Source organism: Neopsephotus bourkii, unplaced genomic scaffold (assembly GCF_033783945.1).
Source record: "Neopsephotus bourkii isolate Nb327-2 ecotype Australia unplaced genomic scaffold, CSIRO-AGI_Nbou_v1 NB_1376, whole genome shotgun sequence".
NCBI lineage: Eukaryota > Metazoa > Chordata > Aves > Psittaciformes > Psittacidae > Neopsephotus > Neopsephotus bourkii.
The window spans coordinates 61,863-87,786 of record NW_026901855.1 but is presented as its reverse complement, the minus strand read 5'-3'; the positions used below and the strand labels follow the sequence as shown (position 1 = coordinate 87,786).

At 36.4% G+C, this 25,924-nt stretch overlaps 1 protein-coding gene across 3 annotated transcripts in view; it reads left to right on the top strand.

The window, feature by feature from the left end:
* Positions 1-25,924, top strand: part of RALGAPA1 (Ral GTPase activating protein catalytic subunit alpha 1) — a 134,924-nt gene that overhangs the window by 94,330 nt on the left and 14,670 nt on the right. For all 3 annotated transcript variants that reach the window (XM_061367302.1, XM_061367305.1, XM_061367304.1), the window contains 2 exons: positions 5,643-5,801; positions 7,393-7,520. In XM_061367302.1, the coding sequence (XP_061223286.1) occupies positions 5,643-5,801; positions 7,393-7,520 (287 nt within the window). The remainder of the gene's footprint in view (positions 1-5,642; positions 5,802-7,392; positions 7,521-25,924) is intronic.

Below are 25,924 nucleotides of genomic sequence, written 5' to 3'. Positions count from 1 at the left end.
TGTAATCTGTTTGAATGCAAGCATTAAGAAGTGTTGTTAATGGGGAAGATAGGTCACAGTGAAAATCAGTTAATGATAAATAATTCGCAAATGCTGTGGACTTCAGAAGAACACAGGCAAGATCTGATGTCTGTTTCTGGGAGCACCTTGAATCTACATCATCTATAGCTGTTCCTGACAGGCAAGGTTCAGTGCTGTCCGGGCACCCTCTGATTTAGCTTGTGAAAATGGTGTCAGCTGGACTTTTTAACTGTTCCAGCTTGCCCCAGGCCTGCTTCTCTCCTTCTTTGTCAGTAATTTGGAATATTTGAGGTCTGCATGGATGCTATACTATATGGATGCATAGTGTATCAAAAGATTGGGATTATATCTGTAGCTCAGCTCCTGATGGGCTGTGTAATGAAGCTACTTTATTTCTGTGTGACTTACTTTCCTTACCTTTCTTCTTCTGTGTATAGTTTTTGTTCTTTTTAAGCCTGATTTCTCCATGAATGGAGGCTTGAGAGTCTTCTTTTATGTCTGTCCTCCCTTCGCTCACACCTTTTGCCCCAATTCAATCAAATTTAGTAAGAGACATGTTTCAAGGTGTTCATTTAATGTATGTTTTATGAGGATAGGCTAAGTAAAAGACATAGAGTGAGAGAGGCTCTTAGTGCTCATACTCCACAGGTAAAAACTGCATGAGAAGAAGCATTAGACATTAAGGAACCAGCACCAGAGAGAGAGAGGCTATGCAAATCATCCCAAATGTGAGAAAAGCATGAACTCAAGTTTTCATCTTAGGAGAAACCAGCAAGTGGTATCAGGGAGACATGAATAGGAAAACAGGCTTAATTCTTTTACTAGTAGTACAACTACTTGTGCTGCTTAGATCAAACACATGAGCAAAAGGAATGTGTTGAGATCCTGTCCATCTCTCACACGTTACAGGGGACCTGAAAATCATTTGAGAGCTGTGTGTGTTACAGTTGAATTGTTCTGAGTGCATTCACTGTTTGTGACCTCCAGAGAAACTTGAGTTTTGAGCATCTCTACAGGTCTTTCATGTGCTTTCTTTGTCTGTTTCATTCAATAGGAGAAAACCAAGCAAAATTGCAGTAGTTGGCTTAGAACTGCTGCTGTTTTTTATATTTTAAATGTGCCTAGAGGTGCATGATAGGTTCATCTTATAAATGGAAATTAAATTAAATTAAAACAAAACTTCTTCCTGCCAGTCGAGCCACTGCAAAATCAAGATTCTGCTGTTTCGGAGGCTAAGCCAATTTAAACTTATTTTCCATCAGTCTTACAGAGTAGTCAATAAAACTTCTAAGTGTCTTGGATACCTCATACGCATCTGTTTCTGAAGATATGAACAAGAGCAAGCCATGAATTCACAGAGAACAGATAAAAAAAATCTGAATATGTAAAGGAACATAACATTGAAATACATATACAAAATAGGTATTTAATTTGCAAATAGTAAATTCAAATTTAATGCTGATAATGCAATCCATTTTGGTTTTCTTAGAATTGAATGTCAGAGTAAGAAGTAGTTACACTACCCTTACAAGAATAAACTTGCAAAGAATGTAATCAGGATTAAATGAAACTGTGAAGACTCAGTTCACAGAATGAGAAAGCTCATGTATGTGCCTCTACAGCTTATCCCCTGTCTAGCACTTCCTTCCTTAACCTGATAAAGGAGTGGAGGAGTTGTAGGTGAGAATGTTACACACAAGATATGTAAATAAAAAGTAGTAATGTGGTTAATGATTGGAATACTAATTCATGATCCTAGGTTATGCTTGATAATTTTCCTAACCACATAAAAGATTTATAGCTCCCAGTGTTTATAACTTTTTTGTTTTTTTATTGTGGTATTAACAGGTATTTGGAACTCGAAGGTTTATAGATGTATGTATGTAGTATGACTTCATTTGGAGATGCAATTACGTAAATGTGCTGCTTATAAAAAACAAAAGCAGAAACAGAACACAACACACACACACAAACCAAACCACAAAAGAAAAAAACCCACACCAAACAAACAAAAAACCAACCCCCAAAAAGCCCAAAACAAAACACACCGTAGTTGTAGACACAAAGTTATGTGATAAATTCAACTAGAGGATACATAATGCTGTAGACAGCAGTGCTGCTTACATTTAATGGGCGAAAGTAGCTGCATTAAGCCATTACTTCAGATGTTTCTGCTCCTTCCATTCTTTTTATAATAAACACTTTCATTTTGAAGAAAAAAAGTTGGGGCTAGCTGTTGTATCATAAGAAAACGTAATAGCCTTTTTTCTCCCTCCTTTAGGTAAGTAGGTATTAGAAATTACAGTAATTTGGCAAGAGTTCAAGGGTTAATGTAACAGATAAATAAAAGGAATTTTCTGTAAATTGAGCCCTGCATTATTTCACTTGTCTTGCCTTTCCAAACCTAACTCATTTAATTTTAAAAAGTAAATACTTAAATTCTTCCTGACAGCGTGCTTTGCTTTTACTATCGTTTATTACTTCAATTATACTTGGTATCACTTAGAACAATCTGCCATTTGGAAATTTCAGTATAGCCTGCAGCTTAGTATTAAGTCTGGCTGCTATTGTAACATGTACAGCATATGACACTAATGTATCAAAATTAGATTTGATCATCCCTCCTGGTTATATTTATTTCACATTTCTTTTGTATTCAGTTAACATAAATGTATTAGGAGAGCTGACACATGGTGATGGCTATAGAGTAAGAATATTTTAAAGTATTTTGAGTTAAATTTGAAATTTCAGGTAACCTAACAGTTGGTCATTTTTATATATTTGTTTTAATGGAGTAGAGTTTCAAAGCGAGCCTACAAAAAAATCTGTTTGTCTCTGATATCTCCTCAGGGCTGTCTTCCCGACAGCTCAGGTTTAAAATTGCTAAAGCAGAGCTCTTAATCTCTCTCATTGCCACCTTTCTGGATCACCACGGATAACACGACCATTGTGCCTGTCACTTGTATCCATAACCTAAAATCATCTTTAATTTGGCCCACTTTCAGGATTCTTACATTGTTGGAAATTAACCTATTATATCCTTAACTGTTGTTTTGATTGCTGAACCTTCCTTTCTCTGGCCTTGACACTTTCATTCTTGAAGAGTGCTGCCATAAAAGATATTCTTCTAAGCTTTAATGCGTTTTTTACAGTTCCTTTGCATTTGTCCCTGTCCATTTTGTTTTGCCTTATACTTAGATAATAAACTCTCTAGAGCAGTTTGACCTGCATTTATGCAGTATTTAGCATTTTAGAATACTGGTGTGTAACCTGTATTTCCAGGTGTTTCAGCTATAGCTTATTACAGGTTACTTGAAGTATAACATTATTTTAGAGCTTTTTATTATTTATATTATCGATGTGCTTTACATCTCTAATGAGGATTTGCACTGTGTTTTGCTTACTATAGGCACATAGGAAGTTGTAAATTTAAGAAGACAAGGTCAGGAAATTAGTGTGAAGATGTAGTGGTTTACACAACTGGTGGTTAGCTTTGAGTAACCAGTGATACAGATTTCAGTCTCAGCATCTGTTTATTCTGTGTGCACCAAATCTGATTCTTTTAGATAACATTGAGAACACAACTTCTTGGGGAACCATGTTGCTGTCTCTCTTTTAGGTTTTACTAAGCAGAGGTGATTGTAGCTCAGTATCTTTGTCCCACTTGTGTCCAGGACATGAATTCTAGGATACTTCCAATTCAGTACAAAGACATGAAGAATCCAGCTAAAAGAGGTCAGGCTCTGGCTCTCCTTTGGTGTAACAATTACAGTAAATAATAGATTCTCCAAATGTTTGCTTTGCTTGCAGGAGAGCTGTCCTACCTTCATCCACCTCTGCTCATTGAAACCTAAAGGAGAGACAGCAACATGGTCACATTTCAACAGATAGTTTGACTGTCACTTCATCACTGAAAGTATGAAAGGTTCAGGCCCTCAGGAACAATTCCAGAGTTGGTTGTCTTTTATGATGTTTGTCATTGTTGGGTGTCATCCAAGATTTCTGCAGCTGGTGTTTGCATATTGCACATCAGTCATTCAGGTTGCTGCCTGGTTTTGTTCTAGTCCAGTCAAATAAAACGCTGCTTAGTGAAAGTTGTTCTAGCCAATTGTTTTGTGGGCTGCGTTTACAGTTGGCACAAGATCATCCCTAACTGAGTGTTGTTCAAAGTAATTCAGCCATCTAAGAAAAGAAGCAAGAACAGCTCACTTTGAATGAGCTGCAATCATTGTAGATTAGATGTATCTATTATCTGGTCCAGGCAAAACAAATGACTTGTTGAGCATCAGACAAGATTTAGGGTATTGATGCTATCTATCCTTTGCCCAGTCCAACACCTTGTTTTTCTGTCTTACACAATTTCAAGGTAGCAGAGAAGAGGTAGCTTTTTTTTTTCCTGTTTCTTTTTTGGTTATTTGTTTGTTTGTTTAACTCTACTGCTGGATGACCTGTGTAAGCTTTCAGATAAGACAAAAATAGCATTCCAGGAGGTTTTGTAATCTAAACAAGTGAATACTTGCAATGACATTTCTCTCATGACTGCATGTTTGTTTTGCTGTTATTTAAAGTGCAGTTACATTCTGTAAATGAGTTCAGAAAATTGTTGCCTTTTTATATAGAATAACTTCCTGTAAGCGCTCAGGTTAGTGTCTGCATGTTACCTGTTCACAGTGCTGTCCTTTGAATACTATCAAGACAATTGTTTGACAAATTCTACCTATCTAAAGCTGTGCAAAGTGTTAACTGTGGGTAAAGACAACTGTCAGCTATAACTGGTGATACACAAGGAGGAAAAAAAATGTGATTCCAACTTGAATTTTCAGAAATAGCCTTTACAGGAAAGAAACTCACATTTAATAATCTGAACATATTTGATCAGTATATGGAAAGACTCTCTCCATGATGTTAACATTTATTTATCAGATGGTAATGTTTAGCAGAAGGAGCATTTTGGAGCTTTAGTGCAGATGATTCCAAAGAGTTCAAGATACTCCTTAATCTGGTTATATGATTACAGCTGAGGGTACAGCATGCATTTTGAGAAATCCATTTGGCCATTATGAGCCAAGTCAAGAACTATTTGGGATTTTTCAGGAGTGGAGTGGTTTTTGAGGGGCTTCTTTGGTTTTGTTTTTGTGGATTTTTTTAGGTTTTTGGTAGTAGTAGGCAGTTTGGAATTAAAATGATGAAGTTAAAGACTGCTTGGATATGCAGCTTTTAAACAAATTCATTCATATACTTTAAAAGTTCATATATAATTCAGTAATTTACTGCCTGTTTGTGATGGCAGTCTTGAAAGCATTCTAATAAATAAGATTAATTACTCTGCATTTTTGAGAATATCAGCAAAATTTCAACATTCACTAGAAAACAGATATTGACATATCTGTTAATTTAAATAGACACTGGTACCAGTGTTTAAAAATCTGTAATACAAACCAATACTGTGAACTAATACTGTCATGGAAATTGTAAGAGAGCTATAGTGTAAATTGGTTATTTTATTCATTTTTCTTCATTTCTTTTTAGTGGGTTTGTTCTTTTGAAGTGCAAGCATTTAGTACAGCTGTTTAGCTATATAATGTATTCAAAGTGATGGGGTTTTATCCCTACTTTTCCAGCTAAGACATTTGGGAAACGATGAAGTACACATCGTCTGGTCAGAGCATACTCGGGATTATAGAAGAGGAATAATTCCAACAGAATTTGGTGATGTTCTTATAGTTATCTATCCCATGAAAAATCATATGTTCAGTATCCAGATCATGAAAAAGCCTGAGGTAAGGTGGTTTTGGTTTCTTTCACATTTCATTTGTATATTTTATATCAAGTGAATTTTGTTCATAATTTGAGTTTTTGCTGTAATACATAGATCCAACAAGGTGATGTGTCTTTAACATTGACAGTTGCAGTGGTGGTTGAAGGAAGAGGAAGAGCACAATTCATAGTAAAACCAGTAACTTGAAATTGTAAAGGCCTGATACTGTCAAGCATATCTGCTAACACCATAAACTGGAAACAAAGCTAGAATATTCTGCATAATCATTTAAATAATACGTTCTGTGTGTGAAGCCACTTGCCATAAATGTCTATACTTCAAATATTCTTTCTAGAAGCAGTAACAGTAATAAATGAGGTATGACGGAAATAGGATTCCCCTATAGGATGACAGCCTTTGTCTGACAATAGGCATGAAATGATACACAGTACATGGTCTTGTTATTGCTGGTTATGCATAGTTTTAATATTGCTTTTACTATTTTAAATATAAAGAGTTGTATTATTGGAAGTGTGCAGGTTAAAAAGGAAAAGAAAAGTAAGAGCAGGTATTGTTGTTAGTCCATGAAGAGGTCCTTGTATATGAAAGATGTGCCTCCTGTCAGATTTTAGTGTTCTCAAAACTATGTTAAATGACTGATGGAGAAAATAATACCGGGATCTAAAATCCCTTTGCAGCATTGGTTTCATCTGATCAGGAAGAATATTTAGTGTACACTCTGCTCCCTTTGCTGACCTGATACATAAACTTTGCTCTTCTTCACATGCCTTATGCTAGCAACTGCAGAACTTTATTCACACATACAGGAAATTAAGATATTTAATAGAGGGTTTTGTTTTGGTTTCTTTTGTGGTTTTTTTAATTGGACAGTTATGCTTGATCAGAGAGAAATTATTGCCAAAACGTAAGATTCATCTGTTCTGTAAACTGTTTGGGTGCTACCTATAATAAACAACAAGGTTTTCTATTGATCTCACAAATAAGGCCTTCCACTTAGGGTTTAAAGAGGCTGAACTTTCACCACAGATTTCTCCTGTAAAGGGCTTACAATCCATTTCTATGGATACCATAGAAAGGAAGAAAAACAGATAGAAAAATAAAAGAAAATGGAAGCTGAGGGTATGTCCACCAGCAATTGTATGGCAGTTGCACATTGAGTTGGTCCTTATGCACATGTTCTATCTAAAGCCATGATAAATATTACTTAAAAATGTTAGTAATTATTCCTTTTGCTTACTGCTACCTACAGTATTGTCATTTAACCTTTGAACCTCATAAACATCGTATGTATGACTGTTCCTAAGATTTTGGCAGCAAATGTTGGAAATTAGCTTTGATGAGACATGGCATTCAAATGGTTGTTTAATTTTCTTCAAATGCTGTGTTATCTGTTACCAAGGATATCAAGCAGTTATATGGCTGTATATTTCCACAAGAGAAAAGGTCTGTCATGGAGCACAATAACTGGTCTGATTATCTAGCAATGAGAAGGGGAAAAAAAGATATATTTGAGTGCTCTATTGTTAATGTTGATTGCTAATTGTTATAGCTAAGATCTTGCTTTATATTGAATTTCTTAATTTTTTGTTCAGGTTCCATTTTTTGGTCCACTCTTTGATGGTGCTATTGTGAATGGAAAAATTCTTCCTATTATGGTTCGTGCAACAGCTATAAATGCAAGCCGTGCATTGAAATCATTAATACCATTATACCAAAACTTGTATCCTTTCACTCAAATGGTTTCCAAGGCATATATGTTTCCTTGCAGTTCTGAAGATATGATTTTCTTGTTTTCTGTCATCTTATGTATTTGTTGGATTAATATAGGGTAATTTTATTTTTCTTTTCCTGGTGATGGTGCCTTTAGGGAATGTAATCCTATAGAGGAGTATTCAGATTACAACCAGCTTTTTTAATTGAGTGAAAAATAGATTCAGTGCTGAAAAATTGCCTGTTTTCAATGTTTTATAACATGTACATATCACTTTTTCTTAGCAAAATTATTTTAGTGACCATTTTGTGAGTATTTTTTTCTAAAATAGCAATGTCATAGTGTTAATAATCTTTCTTTACTTAAAGGTATTAAATATTTATCCAGTATTAATATGACTTTAGTTTCGTTGTCTAGTTCCAAGCAGGAGGATATGAATGCTGCTTTCCTTCAAGATGTGATATTTGTTACATTTTCATCATACAGGGTTTTTTTTATTTGGCTCAGAGTACAGAATTGTTGTCAAAATAGTGATAGTGTCTTTGTAAAGATGTCAGAAGTTATCTCACTTCTTAGGAGGAGGGGAACTGAAATTGTAATTTTCTGAGAGGGCTGCTCTTGGAAGAATAGATTTACCAACCAGAAATTAAAAAACATAAGGTAAGTCAAGTCACCTCTACCTCTCCCCTTCTTTAGAATGAGTTCTGTTATATACCTGTTAGTTAAATCAAGATCATACTGTTTTTCAATTTCCTAAACTGAAAAATAAGTTTAAATTTTGATCCAAAAGAAATTCAATTCTTACTTTCCACCCAAGCTGTAGATACTTTTATTTGTCATGTGATAGATTGCTGCTAAAAGACTGTCTTTTTTCCAAGGCTGATTGTTAATACTTGGAGGTTGTATTAGATATAATGAAGTGGATTTACAGATGAATGATGGATAGTGTTTGATGTGATCACATCAAATGACGTTTGTGCCATTTCTTTAGATGACATGTTGATTCATTGTATTTTTATGTTTAGAAAGGTCCGATCTTTTTGCCATTACTCAAATGGTTTAATCAAAGAATTTCAAATGTATTATCATCATTATACCATGAAAAGTGATGGCTTATAGCATTATATTGATGTATAGTGGTGAGCAATTGGAAAACAATTTACTTTGAAACAGCAAACTTCCAGTACCAAAAAAACCCACAAACTTGTATGTTTAAGCTTCTTTACAGAATATGGAAGTTATAATAAATACCTTGGACATAGCTTCCCAGGTCAATGTCTAGGAATTGGCTGATCCCTAAAAGCTGTATATTGCACTTTTAATTCAGTTCTCCTAATTGTGAGGGTTTTATATGCATCACAGCACTGCATGTAATTCATGATATAATTAATGGCCTCTGGTAGCATGTTGATAATTTGTCTCCTAATATGGCTAGCATGGAAAGTGTTACCTGTATTTAAGATGAGATAGTATTTGGTTGGTACATTTTGCACCATCACTTAATGAGCTTATGAAGCACCAGTTGATTGGGCACTGATGTTAAAGGGTGACTGTTAAGTAGTGTGTAGAATTCTTTTTCCACCTGGCTTGGAGTGCTTTGTTTAATACTTTAAAAATTAGAATGGGGGTGTGGGGAGTTCTTTAAAACCTGTTTGCTTGGCATGAAATTAAAAAAAATTTACAAACTTCCCTGGCTTGAATTAGGCTGTGGTGGAGTCAGCTGTCAGTGGAGAACAGCAAAAAAATGTTATACTTCAAAGCTTGGTCTAACTCTCAGTGGTTTAAAAAGGTCTTGAATAAAAACGTCATGGACATGCTCTTAGTGTTCAATCCATGTCCAGATTTGAGGTCAGGAAGGAATTTCCCTCAAACAAGAATGGCGAAGACCCATGGGTGGTTCCTGTAACATGGACATGGTCTGTTAACTAGCAATATTTGAAAATTGAATCTAAGTATGATCCTGCAATAGCAGGGAATTGAAGATGTCAAGGATTGTCTTTAGTGTCTCCCACTTTTTTCCTCTGGCATATTTTAGCTATGGCTGTAGCAGTTCACTACTGGCTTTTAAGTTTGTTGTGGACTGAAAGGCATGGGGGCAAGAGTATTTGATGGTCTGTGGTTAAATAGCTTTTCTTGAGACCCTGCCAGACTTAATGTCTTTTGCAGAAGACAGGACTCATTGTCCAAGGTGGTCTTTCCTTGTGTTGAGTGTTGCTGGAGCAAATTAAAAGAGGGCTCACAATGGTGAAAACAATATGTTCAAAGAGGGGAGGATAAAAGGAGCAGAAAAGCTATTTTTTTGGAAGGTATGCCAAAAGCAGAGACCCAGACTGGTAAGTGAAGCTGATAACCAAGACTTCCCACATGTCCAAGACCATAATGGTGTCAATGAAAGAGAATTATGAAGTGATCTGCTTGAAATTAATTTTTGTTTACTTATGAGTATCTAATATACCAGTGTTAGTTTATTAGGAACTTTGATGATGGTGAGTAGAAATTCAGCTGAATGTGGTTCTTGAGGAAACAAGAATACTTGAGCCTGCTGTCAAACAGAACACATTTAAAGCCCTATTCTTCTAGGTTAGATCTCGTTTTCCCGTAGTAGACCAACAGAATTAGTTTCAAAGCCAGCATCAGCGTATGGATGTATCAGTGCCTGCAGATGTGTGGTTCAGTTCACTGTGCTGTGTAATACCTGGTGGGCACCTTTTAACTCAGTGTCGAGTTAATGATACAGTAGGTATGTGCTTATCTATTTTTGAGGAATATTTAAAATGGCATAGTGAAGGTATGTGGTGATAGATCAAGGGAAACAATTAGACTGTGTTGATTTGCTTGCATATGGGATGTGACAAAAGTAGCACTGAGTTTGACCCTCCTGCTTCCAAGGAGTGTTCACTTATCCTCTGAGTTAGTGCATTTTCTAAGTGCAGGCCTGACTGAAAAAAATCAGCTGTCATTTGTAATCAGCAGGGATATTCAGTCCTCTTCATGTAACCTGATTGCAACTTTTTCCTTATTGCGCTAGTCTGTTAATGATGATGTGGCAATGGGTAGTATGTGTGAATAGTATAATAATGGTTGCGTGGATACAAGAAATAATGCTCATCTCTCTTTTAGTCTGCCCCAACTTTGAGCATATATTGTACAGGCTGAAGTAGCTTTCTGAAATTGACATATTCTGTCAGTCACCATGCTCTTTCTGATATTATTTTGACATCTCTGATAGCAAACTTAGATAGCAAAACACTTCAAAGATTTGATTGTGTTAATGATATTTAAACGTTTCATCTGTTTTGTGTTTTTATTCTTTGTTCAGAATACTATCATGATCTGTTTCTGTATTATAGTATTTTAAGGTGAAAAAAATTCTTAAAATTATCAACCAACATGGCAGGTATCCTGTTTTAACTTGATGCTTGACATACTTGTTGCTGCAGCTGTGTGAACAGAATAATTGCCATTCTGAGTACAGTTTCTGCACTGATGTTTGGAATTTGCTTTAGTTCCCCCTTCGAGGATTCTGCACTCCCTCACTATCATTTGGTGGCGTGGCCTGGCTTTCTTGTACCAGTACTCCCTCACCAACAGGCAGCATATGTGCATGCAGCAGCAAGTGACATGCGAAATAGTCATTTTCACTATGATGTAGAATCGGGAGGCCAATATTTAGGGAATTATTAAATACTCTATTTACTAGATTGCATTGAGATTCCTGGTATGAATAGTTTTATTCATGGCTTGCATCTCAGAGCAAGCACTTTGTTACATTCTGAATTCAGAGTCTACCATGTGTGGGAAATGGATCAATACTAAATCTTTTGAACAATAGAAAGAGTGGTTTCATATAAAATTTTATGTGAACTTCCTAAATAAACAACAGATGCTAGCCAGATGCCAAGAGGTACACCAAAATAATGTTCTTTACTTGGTTTAGTAAGTACCTCCAGTGATCCAAATTGTTAAAGTTATTGCAACAGAACTGGAAAAATACTATAAAATCTGTGGGAGTGAAATTCCAATTGTGAAACAACTAGTGTTACTTTTTGCACATTGTACACAAATTTTGGAGTGCTAGCAATTATTTCAAACTATCTGCTCTTCAGATAGTGCAGTTCAGATGCCATGGTTTCTGTCTCATTAGTATTTCCCTCACAAATGATAGTACGTAGTATATAGCTAGACACACAGTAAAAAATCCAATTTAGCATTTTTTAAATCTGTTTTTTTAATGGAATATAGAAGACTATTATATCCATAGTCACCATAGCATGATTTTCACTTATTTATATTCAACTATGAAGTCTTTGACCTAATGCCAAGAATTGACGCTTTTTTTTGGCTTTTTTTTCTTTGTCATATGGAACAGATGAACTTAGATAGCAAAAATATCTTGCTGTTTTAATAATTCCATCCAAAGAATATTATATTGCAGAAAATAAATATAAATGATTGGAAAATATTTTTTATCAAAATTGAAAAATTTTTGGCACTATGTCTAAGCATTTGGTACTTGATGTAGCTAACCTTTTTCATCAGTTGTCTTCCAGAGAAAAGGAAGATACTAACTCCATACGGTATCTGACAAGACAGTAACTTCTTTATAAATGAAATGTCTCTGAGTGGTTTGTTAAAAGTTTACCCTGTATTAAAAACTCATAGATAAGAAAAACCTTTCTTCCTTGATGTGATACTCAACTGCCCCAAGAAAGAGTTTTGTTGGAACCTGTAGTGTCACTGTTGGTTGTGCCTGTTCAACCATCATCTGCCGCAAGATAGAATTGCAGACATTGGAAAGCTCATCTTTAAAAATAGTGTTGATATAATAATTATATATAAAAATAATGATATGTAGTGAGCAAAGAGTATTCTTTGGGTTCTCTGGCCACATTTACTTCATTTAATTAAAAGTGTTTTGATTTACATCTTTAAACTGGAATTTGTGCAGATTTTGGAGATTCTTACTAAGACTGGAAGTTAGAAGTTAAAGTTGAAAAGCACTGATTTTGGCAATGCCAATTTCCCTTCCTCTTAGTCCATTAAGTTTTCTATCTTATAGATGCATTGAGAAAAAAATGAATACAGCAATCAGTATGTGTGGTAACATTAGTGATAACTTTGTATCAAATGGAAAAGGCTTAGGGGGTGCTCTCTCTTCTTAAATGTGTATCATGAATTCATTTTTTACAGTGCCACTACTTAATTTTGGTATAGTGAAAGGAATAATACATGCCATTATAGTTGCTCTTCTAATATGTTCTGGATTAGATTTTTTTTTTAACTGCTGTATGCAAAGGTTCTCAGCAAACTTTGCTATATTTCTGGCAATACAATTTTGACATAAGATATTTAGTAATATTTTAACATGCCTGTTACTGATTTGTCTGTCATAACAGATGAGAAGGAACATTTAAAATGATGATTTATACACTTTTTAGATACTGTTCTATATGCTTTACAACAAATAATTGAAAAATTCAGAATTTCAATGAATATTTTTCCAATCACTGAATTATAGCATAGTAGCCTTATCTGAGATGAGTTCAAGTGAGAGCCATGGATGAGTTTATCATATGACCCCCACTGTTTTTCCCAGAAGAAAATAAGAGTTGTTTCTAAAATCTACTGTTTCACAACAGAAATTGTTCTCCAAGTTCAAGCAAGAATCATAAGGTAGAAAATGTGATGTTCAGTCTTTCGTATTCTTTGATTTGCTCTGTTTTGCTGTTCTTCCAGGTCCTAGTTCTACTAACAACTTGCTTAGAATAGAATCATAGAATAGTTAAGGTTGGAAAGGACCTTAAGATCACCTAGTTCCAACCCCCGTGCCATGGGCAGGGACACCTCCCACTAAACCATGTCACCCAAGGCTCCGTCCAACCTGGCCTTGAACACCACCAGCAATGGAGCATGCACGGTGTCTCTGGGCAACCCATTCCAGTGCCCACCACCCTTACAGTAAAGAACTTCTTGCTTATATCCAATCTAAACTTCCCCTAAGTTTGAACCCATTACCCCTGTCCTTTCACTACAGTCCCTAGTGAAGAATCCCTCCTCAGCATCCTTATAGCCCCCCTTCAGATACTGGAAGGCTGCTATGAGGTCTCCACGCAGCCTTCTCTTCTCCAGGCTGAACAGCCCCAACTTTCTCAGCCTGTCTTCATATGGGAGGTGCTCTAGTCCCCTGATCATCCTTGTGGCCCTCCTCTGGACTTGTTCCAACAGTTCCATGTCCTTTTTATGCTGAGGACACCAAAACTATGCACAGTGCTACAAGTGGGGTCTCACAAGGGAGAGTAAAGGGGCAGGATCACTTCCTTCGACCTGCTGGTCACTCTTCTTTTGATGCAGCCCAGGATACGGTTGGCTTTCTGGACTGAGAGCACACACAGAAGCCACCTCATGCTCATTTTCTCATTGACCAGCACCCACAGGCCCTTCTCCACAGGGCTGCTCTGAATCTCTTCTCTTCCCAGCCTGTAGCTCTGCCTGGGATTGCTCCGACCCAGGTGTAGGACCTTGCACTTGGCATGGTTAAACTTCATAAGGTTGGCATCAGCCCACCTCTCAAGCGTGTCAGGGTCCCTCTGGATGGCATTCCTTCCCTCCAGCATATCAACCTAACCACACAGCTCGGTGTCATCAGCAAACTTGCTGAGGGCGCGCTCAATCCCACTGTCCATGTCAGCAACGAAGATGTGGAACAAGACTGGTCCCAACACGGATCCCTGAGGGACACCACTCGTTCCTGGTCTCCAGCTGGACATTGAGCCATTGACCACAACTCTTTGTGTGTGGCCATCCAGCCAGTTCTTTATCCACCGAGTGGTCCACCTATCAAATTGATGTCTCTCCAATTTAGAGACAAGGATGTCGTGTGGGACAGTGTCGAACATTTTACACAAGTCCAGGTAGATGACATCAACTGCTCTGCCCCTGTCCATCAGTTCTGTAGCCCCATCATAGAAGGCCACCAAATTGGTCAGGCAGGATTTCCCCTTAGTGAAGCCATGCTGGCTGTCACCAACCACCTTGTTGTTTTTCATGTGCCTTAGCATGCCTTCCAGGAAAATCTGCTCCAGGATTTTCCCAGGCACAGAATTGAAACTAACTGGTCTGTAATTCCCTGGGTCATCCATTTTCCCCTTCTTGAAAATGGGGGTTATATTTCCCTTTTTCTTGTGGTGGGGAACTTCACCTGACTTCCATGATTTTTCAGATATGATGGACAGTGGCTTAGCAACTTCATTCGCCAGCTCCTTCAGGACCTGCAGATGGATTTCATCAGGACCCATGGACTTGTGCACATTCAGGTTCTTAAGACGGTGTCAAACCAGATCCTCTCCTACAGTGGGCCCAAGGTCTTCATTCTCACAGTCCCTGCATCTGCCTTCCAAGACTTGGGTGGTGTGGTCAGAGCATTTGCCAGTGAAGACTGAGGCACAGAAGTCATTCAGAACCTCAGCCTTCTCCAAATCCAGGGTAGCCAGTTCTCCTGATAGCTTCCAGAGAGGGCCCACATTGTTCCTAGTCTGTCTTTTATTTGCAGTGTATCTGTAGAATCCCTTCCTATTATCCTTAACATCCCTCACCAAGTTTGATTCTAGCTGGGCCTTAGCTTTCCTAACCTGGTCCCTACCTCCCTGGAAAACATCCCTGTCTTCTTCCCAGGCCACCTGTCCTTGCTTCCGCCTTTTATAAGCCTCTTTTTTTCCGTTGAAGTTTCCTCAGCATTCTTGATCTTTTAACAAATTAAAATGTAATTAATTAAATTCCTGCATACAATGATATAACCTGAAAAAACTTAAGATTTCCAAGGCATTTATAAGTATCTGATTATTTTAATGGGCTGTTCAGGTATTTCCATTTCGAGGAATCTTGTAATAGTTTCTCTCTGCATTATAAGAAGACCTAAATATAAGGGAAAAATTTTATTTAGAGTTGTGTGCATTTGCACATTTGTGCATGAGAGTGTGTGTCTACTAGTAGGTGTGCAATGGCAGTAATAGCTATTATATTTATAGGATTTTCCATCCTAACTAATATATCCAATTAATGTATTTTCCTTTGATGTCAGAAGTATATTTGAGCAATAAGAGACTATTGCAAGGAAAATTCCAGGAGAACTACGAGAAAGATTTGGTTTCTTTTTAACCATGGATGGCTAACATACATCAGAATGGCAAACCACTAATGCAAAAAAAATAAATGCAAAATGAGCAGTGCTTAAATAACTGCTGCCTTTTAGAATGCTTATATTTGGTATTTGTGTTAATACACTCTACAGAAAATTAGTACAGTTTGAAACATAAAGGAATTGTATACATGATGGCAATGCAGTGGAATAGAATCATCTAAAGTAACTTTTGAATGGAGAACATCACACTGAAGTTTGCCCAGTTAAAATTGCCAAATGAAAAAACAACTAAGATTCCAAAGCATAAATTGTGCAATTTATGTTTGTTAAGTATGGTTTGAATCCTGTCTTAGGGACATCTTACCTAACTATGTATTTAATGCTGCTCAGTAAATGAGAAGAGTATTGATTGGCATATGCTGCTTAAATCGATCACCTTGACAGCCAGAATTACAGTAATCTGTCAGTATTAATGACTGTCTTTCAAGCCTTGATACCTCTCCTTCACTTGTCTCATCTTGTCTCACTTCTGTTTGAAGTGCATTTTCTTGCAGCCTGTGGTTTTGTCAGGGTAGGTACTTCTGTAGTGTTTTTTTGTCTCCCAAGTCAGATTTATTGGCTTGATCATGCAATTAGAGTTAAAATGCAACACCAGGGAGCAAAAGTAGGCAGTGTTCTGAGTAACAATTGAACCTCAAAGGTAATGCAAGCCTGTTCTCAGCCATCATTTATTAGTTACCTGTTGAAAGAACAGGATTGTTTTGCACGAAATAATTCCAAAGCATCACTTTAAACGCCTTTGATTCTAGCCACTAGAGACAATTGATTGAACCAACATTTGTGATGGGTTTTTAAACTCTTGCCCTAGTTCTTATCATACAGACACTTAAGTAAGTGCTGGAGAAATACTTGCAGATACGTGTACCAAGCCACTCGTTTTACTGCATTTTCATGTTGACATACATACACATAATTTCAATTGTTTTTTATGCATTTTTAATGAGGAATAAATTGAAGTGTCAAACTTGAAGGCTGTGTTGTAATGTATTATTTTCATATATCAAAAACACACATATATACTTTGATTTAGCAGCAGTTCTGGATTTGTACATGTTCAGGTAAATGTATTTTCTTCAGTAATTGCTTTGTTTCTAATCCTACAGAACCTGACATCTCTACCCCATGTAGATCTCCTGTCTCTACCTCTTCTTATAGGCTATTTATGAACGGGGATACTGGAAGCACTTGTTAAAGAGGTATAGTGTAAGCACATGGGTTAAAAGGTATTAATCTTGTTTTCATCACAAAATGGTTACGATTTATTTTATAACTAGTAAGTATGGCTTTTTTTTATTAGTTACTCTTCCCTAATGAAATGGATGAAACTCTCTTGAAAGTGGTAAAAAGCAAGTTACCAAATGAGACTAAACTGATTGACTCTAGCAATAAAATTTTCTGCTAATAATTACATTTATAAAAGGCTGAGTGCTCAGTTGGTGTTGTAAACAGACAACTCAGCAACAGATTTGAGTCTCTCAAATCTGGGAGCTCAAATCTTTCTGTACTATTAATATATTCTAGGTTCTTTTACATCTGCATTCTTCCATGAAATGAGCTTACCCATCTGAAGGGGAATATTGGTTCTACTCATTTCTGTATAAAATATGCGTAGGTTTATGTCACTGTCATTCTGGTTTAGAATAAAAGGACGTCAGTGGGCTACTTGTGAAAGGCAGTGAAGTGCGTTATCAGCCTTCAGGAAGTTCTGAATCTGTCAGTACAGGTCGCTTGAAGGAGGGGAGTTCTTTGTTACTGCGTCTTTTTAGAATAGGAAATCTTTGTATGCTGTAAGCTGGAAGTTAGAATAGCAATCGTTCTTTCATTATCAAATCTGTTTTAAATGTGGATACACCCCTCTTTTAAAAATTTGAAGGGAGAAGGCTAGGAGTCCTTAAACTGGAATGAAAAAGATAAACTAGTTTAATCTTTTGCAGATTGATTGCCTTGTACATAACACAAAATGACAGGGTTGTTGTTAATACCTACTTAACCTTTTTAATGAATTAAACATTTTGGGTAACAAAAGCCCTTTGTTAAAATGTTAAGACTCTTGCCCCTTAAGGTGTTAAAATTCATGCAGATTTCTTTGATTGCTCTCAGAAGTCTGTGAATAAAATCAGGGAAGATTAAACAGTTTTTCCTGACATTCCTAAGATTTAAACAAAGAAATGTTTTTAAACTGTTTAAAAATGTGTTTATGTTGCAGAAGACAGCGTTGTTTATGGCTTAATCCTTTCCTAGTCATAATTTCACCCCTAATAACAAAAGTGACTTGCAAACAACTTGAAAGATTTGTATGTTAAAATACTAAAAGATGTGTATATATATAAAAAACAAGTGTATACCATTGTGTATGGTTGATTCTGGTATTTAAATTGGTGGGAAATGTGGGTGATTATTTGTAACAAGCAAAACTAACCAACAGTGGTATCTGTGAGACAGAGTGATATTTTCAAGTAAGTTGAATAAGATATTGGCAAACAGTTTCTGCATCATTCTGCGTATGGTAATCAAGACAGTTGGGGCATGCTTTCCAGTGCCAGCAGTGGGATTAGAAGATGATAGGTATCAAAAAAACCCGAGGAGATTAATAGAAACTAGCACACTGGTTGTCTTTTGTTCTCTTATAGGTCTGTATTTCAGTTACTGAGAAAAGGGGTTATATATGATACCACTGAGTATATGGAAACATCTAGCAGGAAATGGAATGTACTTCACTAATTAAACAAGTTGAAATTTTAACAAAAAGGATGTATGTATATAGTTAATAGGAAAAAAAAAAACAACAACAAAACATAAAGCAAGGATTAAAAGTTAGTATTACAGTAATTGGAATTACCATATGGTAGTCCGAAGGACATGAGTCCTAATCATGGCCTGGCCAATCAAATTAATCTCAGTATAGTTTCTGGGCATTGAGAAAATAGTTTAATTGCTGATTAACTGCACCTGAATAGATCTGTGGGTCACAAATGTATCTATCTCCTTCTGAATGCTTCTCCTCCCAAACACTGAAGAATGCAGGCTGTTAGAAAATCTTTTAATTTCTGCTTGCCAAACCATAGTTACCGTCCATCTGTTCTTGCCAATTGTGGAAAAAGGTCAGTTTTCAGCAAAGCCATGCATTTCACAGAAGGTATGTGAAGTGAAATTTCACAGGGGACATGATGCATCCTGATTCTTAGTGATAAACCTTTGGGGCCAGCAGGGTTGGCATATGGTTCAGCATGATATGAAGGCTTGGGTTCCCTGGCTTCACTTCTTTGGCGCAGAACTGATAAAACCTGGCTCTTAAGTATTGTTTCACTGGACACCAATCATGGGCAGCAGGAACTGCCCATTTAACTCTCTGTGGGAAGGAAGCCCAGGCTGTGTTCACAATAGTACCATTGTAGTGCTGCAAACTGCTCTCAACAGCTTGACAGCACTAGGGAGGAGGGCGAAAGGGCTGCTTTACTAATTGCCCTTCAAAATAAAGAAAGAGGGAGGTAACTGACCGTTAATACTTGTTTTCTTCATTTAAATAGAAGAAGCCTGTCTTCGAGTTTTAAAAATAGTTTTTTAAATCAACGGTGGCTGCCCTCCGGGAGGACTTCAAAGTAGATTATCTCATACCAGAATTGCAGCAACCCAGGGTAAAGAGAAAATACTCCCTTCAAAGAGAGAAGAAAAAAAAGTAGCTGTCAAGCTTATTACAATACAGATTGTAATTAATTGCAAAGCTTCTCATTAGAGAAGTTTTATTTGTTACTATGTAGTGTAGAATTGCAATTTAATATATACCTGTATGTGCAGTCTTTTCACTGGACAATATTTAACAATAATTTTTACTTGTGTAGTTTTAGAGTCTGTAGGGATGTCTTCATAAAGGGCATTTCCTTTACTGTTTCCTCATCAATTAATATGTCTGTGTATGCAGAGAAAGCATTTAAGGTAGAAATTCAAATAGTTGAATGTATGAAAATAGTGGGCTTAAACATTCATTCCTTATAACCAGGGACTGAGGAGCCAGTTTTGCTTCTCTGTTTTTACACTCGTCAGCCTTAATTACTTGAGTTAAAACTAATGTAGTGATGAGTGACAATAGGGATAAATCCTTTCCCAAAATCAGGAGTTAGTATGTGGGGCTGCAGTTCCCCCAGCCTGTACTATTTCATATTATCTGTGGGCAGAAGTGATGACTACAGCACGTTAACGTCTCTCATTGGCACCCTTGCAGCATCTTTAATAAACTTCAGTCCGGTGGCCCGCTGGCTGTGCCTGTGCCTCCCCTGCTGCCTCCTGCAAAGCCAGCACAGCCAGGTAAGCAGCTGCATGCCAGCAAGGCTGGCTGCTGGCAGGAGCATTGCTCCAAAGAGTGCCTGAAGCACTGGCAGCTGTAATGGGCTTCAAACAATTAGTACAACATACCTTATATGTTCATCGATTGTCTTGGATACATTAGTAAGACAAATCCTCTGTGGACATTGGAGTAGGAATGCTGCCTGTGTAAGGGCTTCAACACTGTTTCCTTCACTGTTTTGTTTTCACCTCCACAGCCTGTTACTAAAACATGAGTGGGGTATTTGTAAATAGTGTAATTTTCTTCTAACCACACAGTCAGTAAAGTTAATGAGTAATCTGTTACTGTGCTGAGGTATTCATCCTTGGGATGAGGCTAGTCATTTGTTCTTACTATCTTTTTAATTTGATGCTACAATGCAGTTCAGCATTTATAAAACTAACAATGCACAATAAATGGTACCGAAACAGAGATTTTCTACTATATGTTTGTGTTAATATGCTCCTGCTATATTTCAAACAGATAATTCATTGAATGCCCATTGTTCTTCTTACTGCAGAGTAGATTATATTTAAGTCAAGATTAATGGATAGATTCTGATGTTAAAACCCAGTCTCTGAGCCTGTCATTCCCTAGAGGCATATAGTGCATTAGTTTAAGCCAATATGCGGCTTATCATAGATACTATGACACTGTCTTAAATGACAGTTTACTGTACTTTGTTACTGCTTACTCTGGTAATAAAATCACTATATTTTGTTCTCGATAATTACAATATTAAATAGAAACTTAATTGGATTACTGCACATTTAGATACAGATAGTTCTTAAGTAATTGTCCACTGTAAAATTTCTGATACTCATTTTTTCTATCATGCAGTGTTTTCTGTCAGTGTCTAAGCTTAATACTTAGTTCAGTCAGCTGAAAAAGTGCTGGAAAAAGATCTGCAGTGGGCTTTTTCAGTGCAAAGGGAGTATCTTTTATCATACAGTCTTTCACCTGAACCTTGTTGGTCTTTAAATCCTTCCGTAAGATGCTTTCATTTGCCAAAGTCCTTAAAATAACATCTGCATTCTACAGAGTTTAAGAATTCAGTAGTATTGTGAACTCAAATTTCCCTCCCCTTAATTTTGAAATTGCTAGAAATCTGAGCATCAGTTTTGTCATTTTTGCTACCTAAAGAGATGACAAAATTAGAATTTATTCAGTTCAGTAAGTACATATATTTATATGGTTATCTTAATTTTTTAAGATATAGGTTATATAGGTTTATAGGTTATTCTTATTAGGAATATTTATACTAAAATTTAAAATTTACGTTAAGTCCATTACACTTGCACTTTAATTCTACATATCTTTGTAAATGCCTTTTGTAAAGGAGCTTGGTGCAGAGTGGTTACATTTTTCATTTCATAATTGAGTGCTTTAAGTGGTTAAGCATAGGCCAAATTTTATCCAATTCCCGCTTGTGTTAATGGTGCTACACTCACACTGCCTTAGCACCTGTTATGGATTTTGAGTCATCTGGCAGCCCATGGGACTTAGATAAAGAAGTACCAGGTGTCCTGCCTGTCTCTTAATTGAGACGCAATGTAAACAATATAGACTTGGCAATATGGTTATAGGAATGGATTAAAGCCCAGCTTTGTCTGTGCTGATGAATCACAGCTTTTCCTTCCTAGATGATGTTACAAACCACTGAAGAATTTGGTTAGCTGTAAGATGTGATAGAATAACATAAACAACATATCAAGAATTTTCCTAGAATGACAGTGTTGCAGAATGTTCATTGGGTTTTTCAGTGAAAATGTAAGCAGCAATTAGAGTTTCTTGCTGTAATTTGGCGATTTTGAAAGTGCTTACACCGTAAAAATGACGATTTTTATGACTTGGAGGAAGTCAATGCTTTTCAATATATAATGTGTTAGTAAACTTGCAGAAAGCAGTAGCATTGACTTGGAAATGCCCAGTGGCTGCAACTTTATCTAGCCTATGCTTACCTTGAAGGACATTTAACCATAGATTAGATATACTGGAAGTTATCGTTAGCTGCAAGATTAGTACTCTTAAAGCAAAAAAAGCCTCTAAATGGCAAAAGTATGTGTTATCATTTGCCCTGTAACTTTTAACTTATCACAGATTTATTGAACTTTTTTTGTAGTGTAAAAAATGAAAAGTAATTTTAATTATGTTAATTTAAAGAATGATACAACTTGTGCATTTGAAACAAATTGCAAGATCTGGAATGATGGGATTAATTTATATGGATTTGTCAGTGTAATTTCTTCATGAAGAAGTATACCTCAAAAATATATATACCTCAGAAAGCCCTTTTGCAGTTATAACTTATGTTGAAAAAAAAATTTATTAAAGATGTTAGCTATTACATTTTGTTTGTTGAAATTCGACAGTGAGTTTTGTTACTTGTTTTTATACTTATTTACATTTTTTATGAGATAACTACATTAATTAGTAGATTGTCATATACATTAGTTCCTAAAATTGGTGGTATTGAGTAATTAACACTGAGTCCCTTCTGAAGTTTTAAAATGTTTTCATGAAATGCAACATAAAGTTTCATTTTCAGATATAACTGATTCCTTTGAGTTATGTTCTGGTTTTATGACTAACAAAATATGCTGTGCATTTTACTCCAAAAGTGCTGTTGCTAGTATTGAAAATACGGTTTCAGTAGAGGAAAAAAAATCACCTTAGAAAATACAAAATTTTTATTCTTTCACCTCATTAGTAGTGTCAAACATAGTAATTTTTTTTCCTTCTCATTCATTAAATAGCTTGCATCAGATATGAAGGGAATGAACTGAATTCTGCTTTATGAATCATCAGTGTTGTGGCTAAGTTCCAATTGCATATGCAGAAGCTGCTTTCATTTACAGCATAGCTGTGTAAACAGATGCACAGAGCAAAATATTTATATGCCATTTTCAGTATTGGCAGTATTTAAAAACCAGAAAAGAACCCAGGCTGACTTTGAGGTATCAAGTTGACTTCAGTAAACAGAAGTTGCAGCTGGAAAAATATCTATTTGTATACTGTGCAAACTAGATGTGGAAATCGCTGAAATGCAATAAATAGGGAACACCATGATGCCACTTCTACAGAGTCACTTTTCAGAATATAAGAGAACTTTAACTATTCCTCTCAGTGTGGACAGTTGATACTCATCACCCACCTACATACAAAACGCAGCTAGTTGCAGGGCTTCCAACACTGGATCAATAGCAGCCTGACTTACATCCTTAACTCTTAAGAGCCAACAAAGAGTACAAATTGCTGTGACTCAGTATGAGTTCAGGTGGTTTGACAACCACTGCACAATCTCTTTTTTCAGAGTAGATTTCCCAGAAAAAACTTCCATTTCTGTGATGTGTAGGTTTTGTCCTATCTTCTTTTAGAAGTCAAATTCTGCTATAGCTAATTTTTCCTTTCAGCTTCTATAAAACCTTGGTCGTAACCTGCGTGCTTTATCTTTTTACAGGAGGCAGTCCTCCTTTCACATTCTGATGTCAGGAATTGTAATTTACTAGGAAAAAAATGGCCAAATAAAATTGATGCTTTCATAATTTTAAGCACCTCAAACTGTAGCAATTAATTCTGCAGGGCTTGAACACCTTTTCAAGCCAGAGAGCAAGAAATCTGCCAACAAATTCTGTTCATTGTGCCTTACTGTTTCTTCATTTCCTTTGGTCTGCAGTATCCTGAGAGCATTTTTGTATGTTGACAATACTACACATCTGTTTTTTTTCTAGAAAAGAAGAGGTGGGCTTCTGAATTTGCTGAGGGGGCAAATGTAGTAAACAAGAAGGTGCCATCGTATGCATCTTTCCTTAAAATACTGTTAATCTCTTTTTTATAAATAGTGTATACATGCAATTATAAAAACTCTTGCAGGTGTCCATTGATCCTGCAAGCAGGTATCTCTTGGTGGAGGATTTTCATTTTTCAGTTAAAGATGGAACAGTGCTTTGATTTCTGCTTGTCTAAATTGTTTTCCAAATACCTGGCTGACAAAGTCATACTCTCCACAATCGTATCAATATATATTGACTTCTTAGATGATTTTGCTAACAGTTGGAACTGCCAGGGATGCAGCTGTACACGTATTTCTGGCAGTAGCTTGTAATTTAACCTGAAGAAGTCCATCTTGCTATTTAGAAGTGTATTCGCTGGCTTTTTTCTAAGAGGTATTTCCAAGCAATCATCAAAACCTTTTTTCCTAGCACCAGAATCAAAGAATCTCAGGTGCTGCATCCTGTCGTTATTGTGATCATATTCCAATATACAGTTATATTGTGATATACTACACACGTATGCATATATATGTATATATATATATATGTAAAACACAAAGTTCAGGAGGGAAGATTTATGAACAAAAACTCTATGGAAGTGTCTCATTTCAATTTTTGTTCTGAATGAGAGACACAGTGATGGAAAAACATTAAGTGAAGAGCCCACATTTTTACTCCCTTTCAGAAAGCGACTCTTTTGTTACAATTCTGTTTGGGTTTTTTTCCTAAAAATCAACAACAAAAAAAGTCACATTACCAGTTTACTGGACTTGACCTGCCCATCATTAGGCGTGTAGGAACGTCTGCAGCATTGTTGAGCTTACAACTTGAAACTTTATAATTCCAGGATATTTCCTGGACTATAGGGATCTTGATGCATTTTAAATCATCCAGACAGCATCTTGAAGTCATCTACTAAAACGGAAGCTAAGGCATAACATTTTATTGTGGGCATCTGAAGTGATAAATACTTTCTTTTGACTTTTGGAAAAATACAGAGTTTCTGTCATTGATGACTTTAGGTACACAAACACATTCCTTTTAAATTTTGTTGAACAAATGAATTATTAATCTGCCATTACAAATAATTCCATCACAGTTTTAGTGTGGTGGTGAACTGTGCATCTCGTCAGCCCTTTTATAAGCTTCTGTCATTGAGTAGGTTCCCCAGCATAGTACTTCCCTGCAGAAGCTGCTGAAGAAATCTGTCTTGCTAAAACATTTTCTGCATTTTTTTCCAACAGTCTTAAGAGCATTTAGGAATGTAACCACTCCGACCTGACACAAGTTCCTCACTAGTCTTGAGTGCCTCTGCTGTTCACAGGTATCTAAAGCTTTCACTTGCCAACCTTTCCTGGAGATCTGCCCACTTAAGCATATACTAGGAGCTAAGTCCTTGATGTATCCTGAATAGCCAAATGCCTGGTTCATGCCTCTCTTTTTCCAATGGTAGGTAGGTATTTCTTTGTCCATCTGACTTGCAGGGCAGCAAAGCTAAGAGTTTTGAAGTTACGCTCGCTGGATTAGAGCCCACACAAACACAACAGGAGGTAACCCCCTAGTTATATCAATCAGCCAGGAAATGAGAGAGCAGTTTCCAATTTTGAGGCCACATCTCCTGCCTGTTACAAATCTGTTCTAACCACTGGGACCAAGGACATTTTATAACCAGGCACACTCTGTTCACTGCTGAAATTGCTCTTTGTTTCATAAAATAAGATCTCTGAATCACAGGGAAAGTACCCGCTCATCTCTATAGCCTAATGGTTATGGTACTTTCCTGGGAGAAGAGAGTTTCTGGATTCCAGTCCCTGCTTAAGAAGAGTTTCTTATCAAACGTTTTTTGGAGCAGACACTAGAATTTTTTTCTCCAGCCCTTTGTAAATCTAGCATTTAGGTACTCTCATATTAGACTACAACATTGTGAAATGTCATATCCTTAATTAAAGTCTTGGAAATTTTACTCCATGTTGAAACTGATTTCATTTTTTTTCAGCTTCAGGTTACTGACATTTTAGTGCTGGTATTTCCTGAATAACCGTAACATAGTAATTATGCATCTAGTATTCAACTGCAAAATACTAAATAGATTTATCGTAATGCATTTTATTCAGTTCTAAAA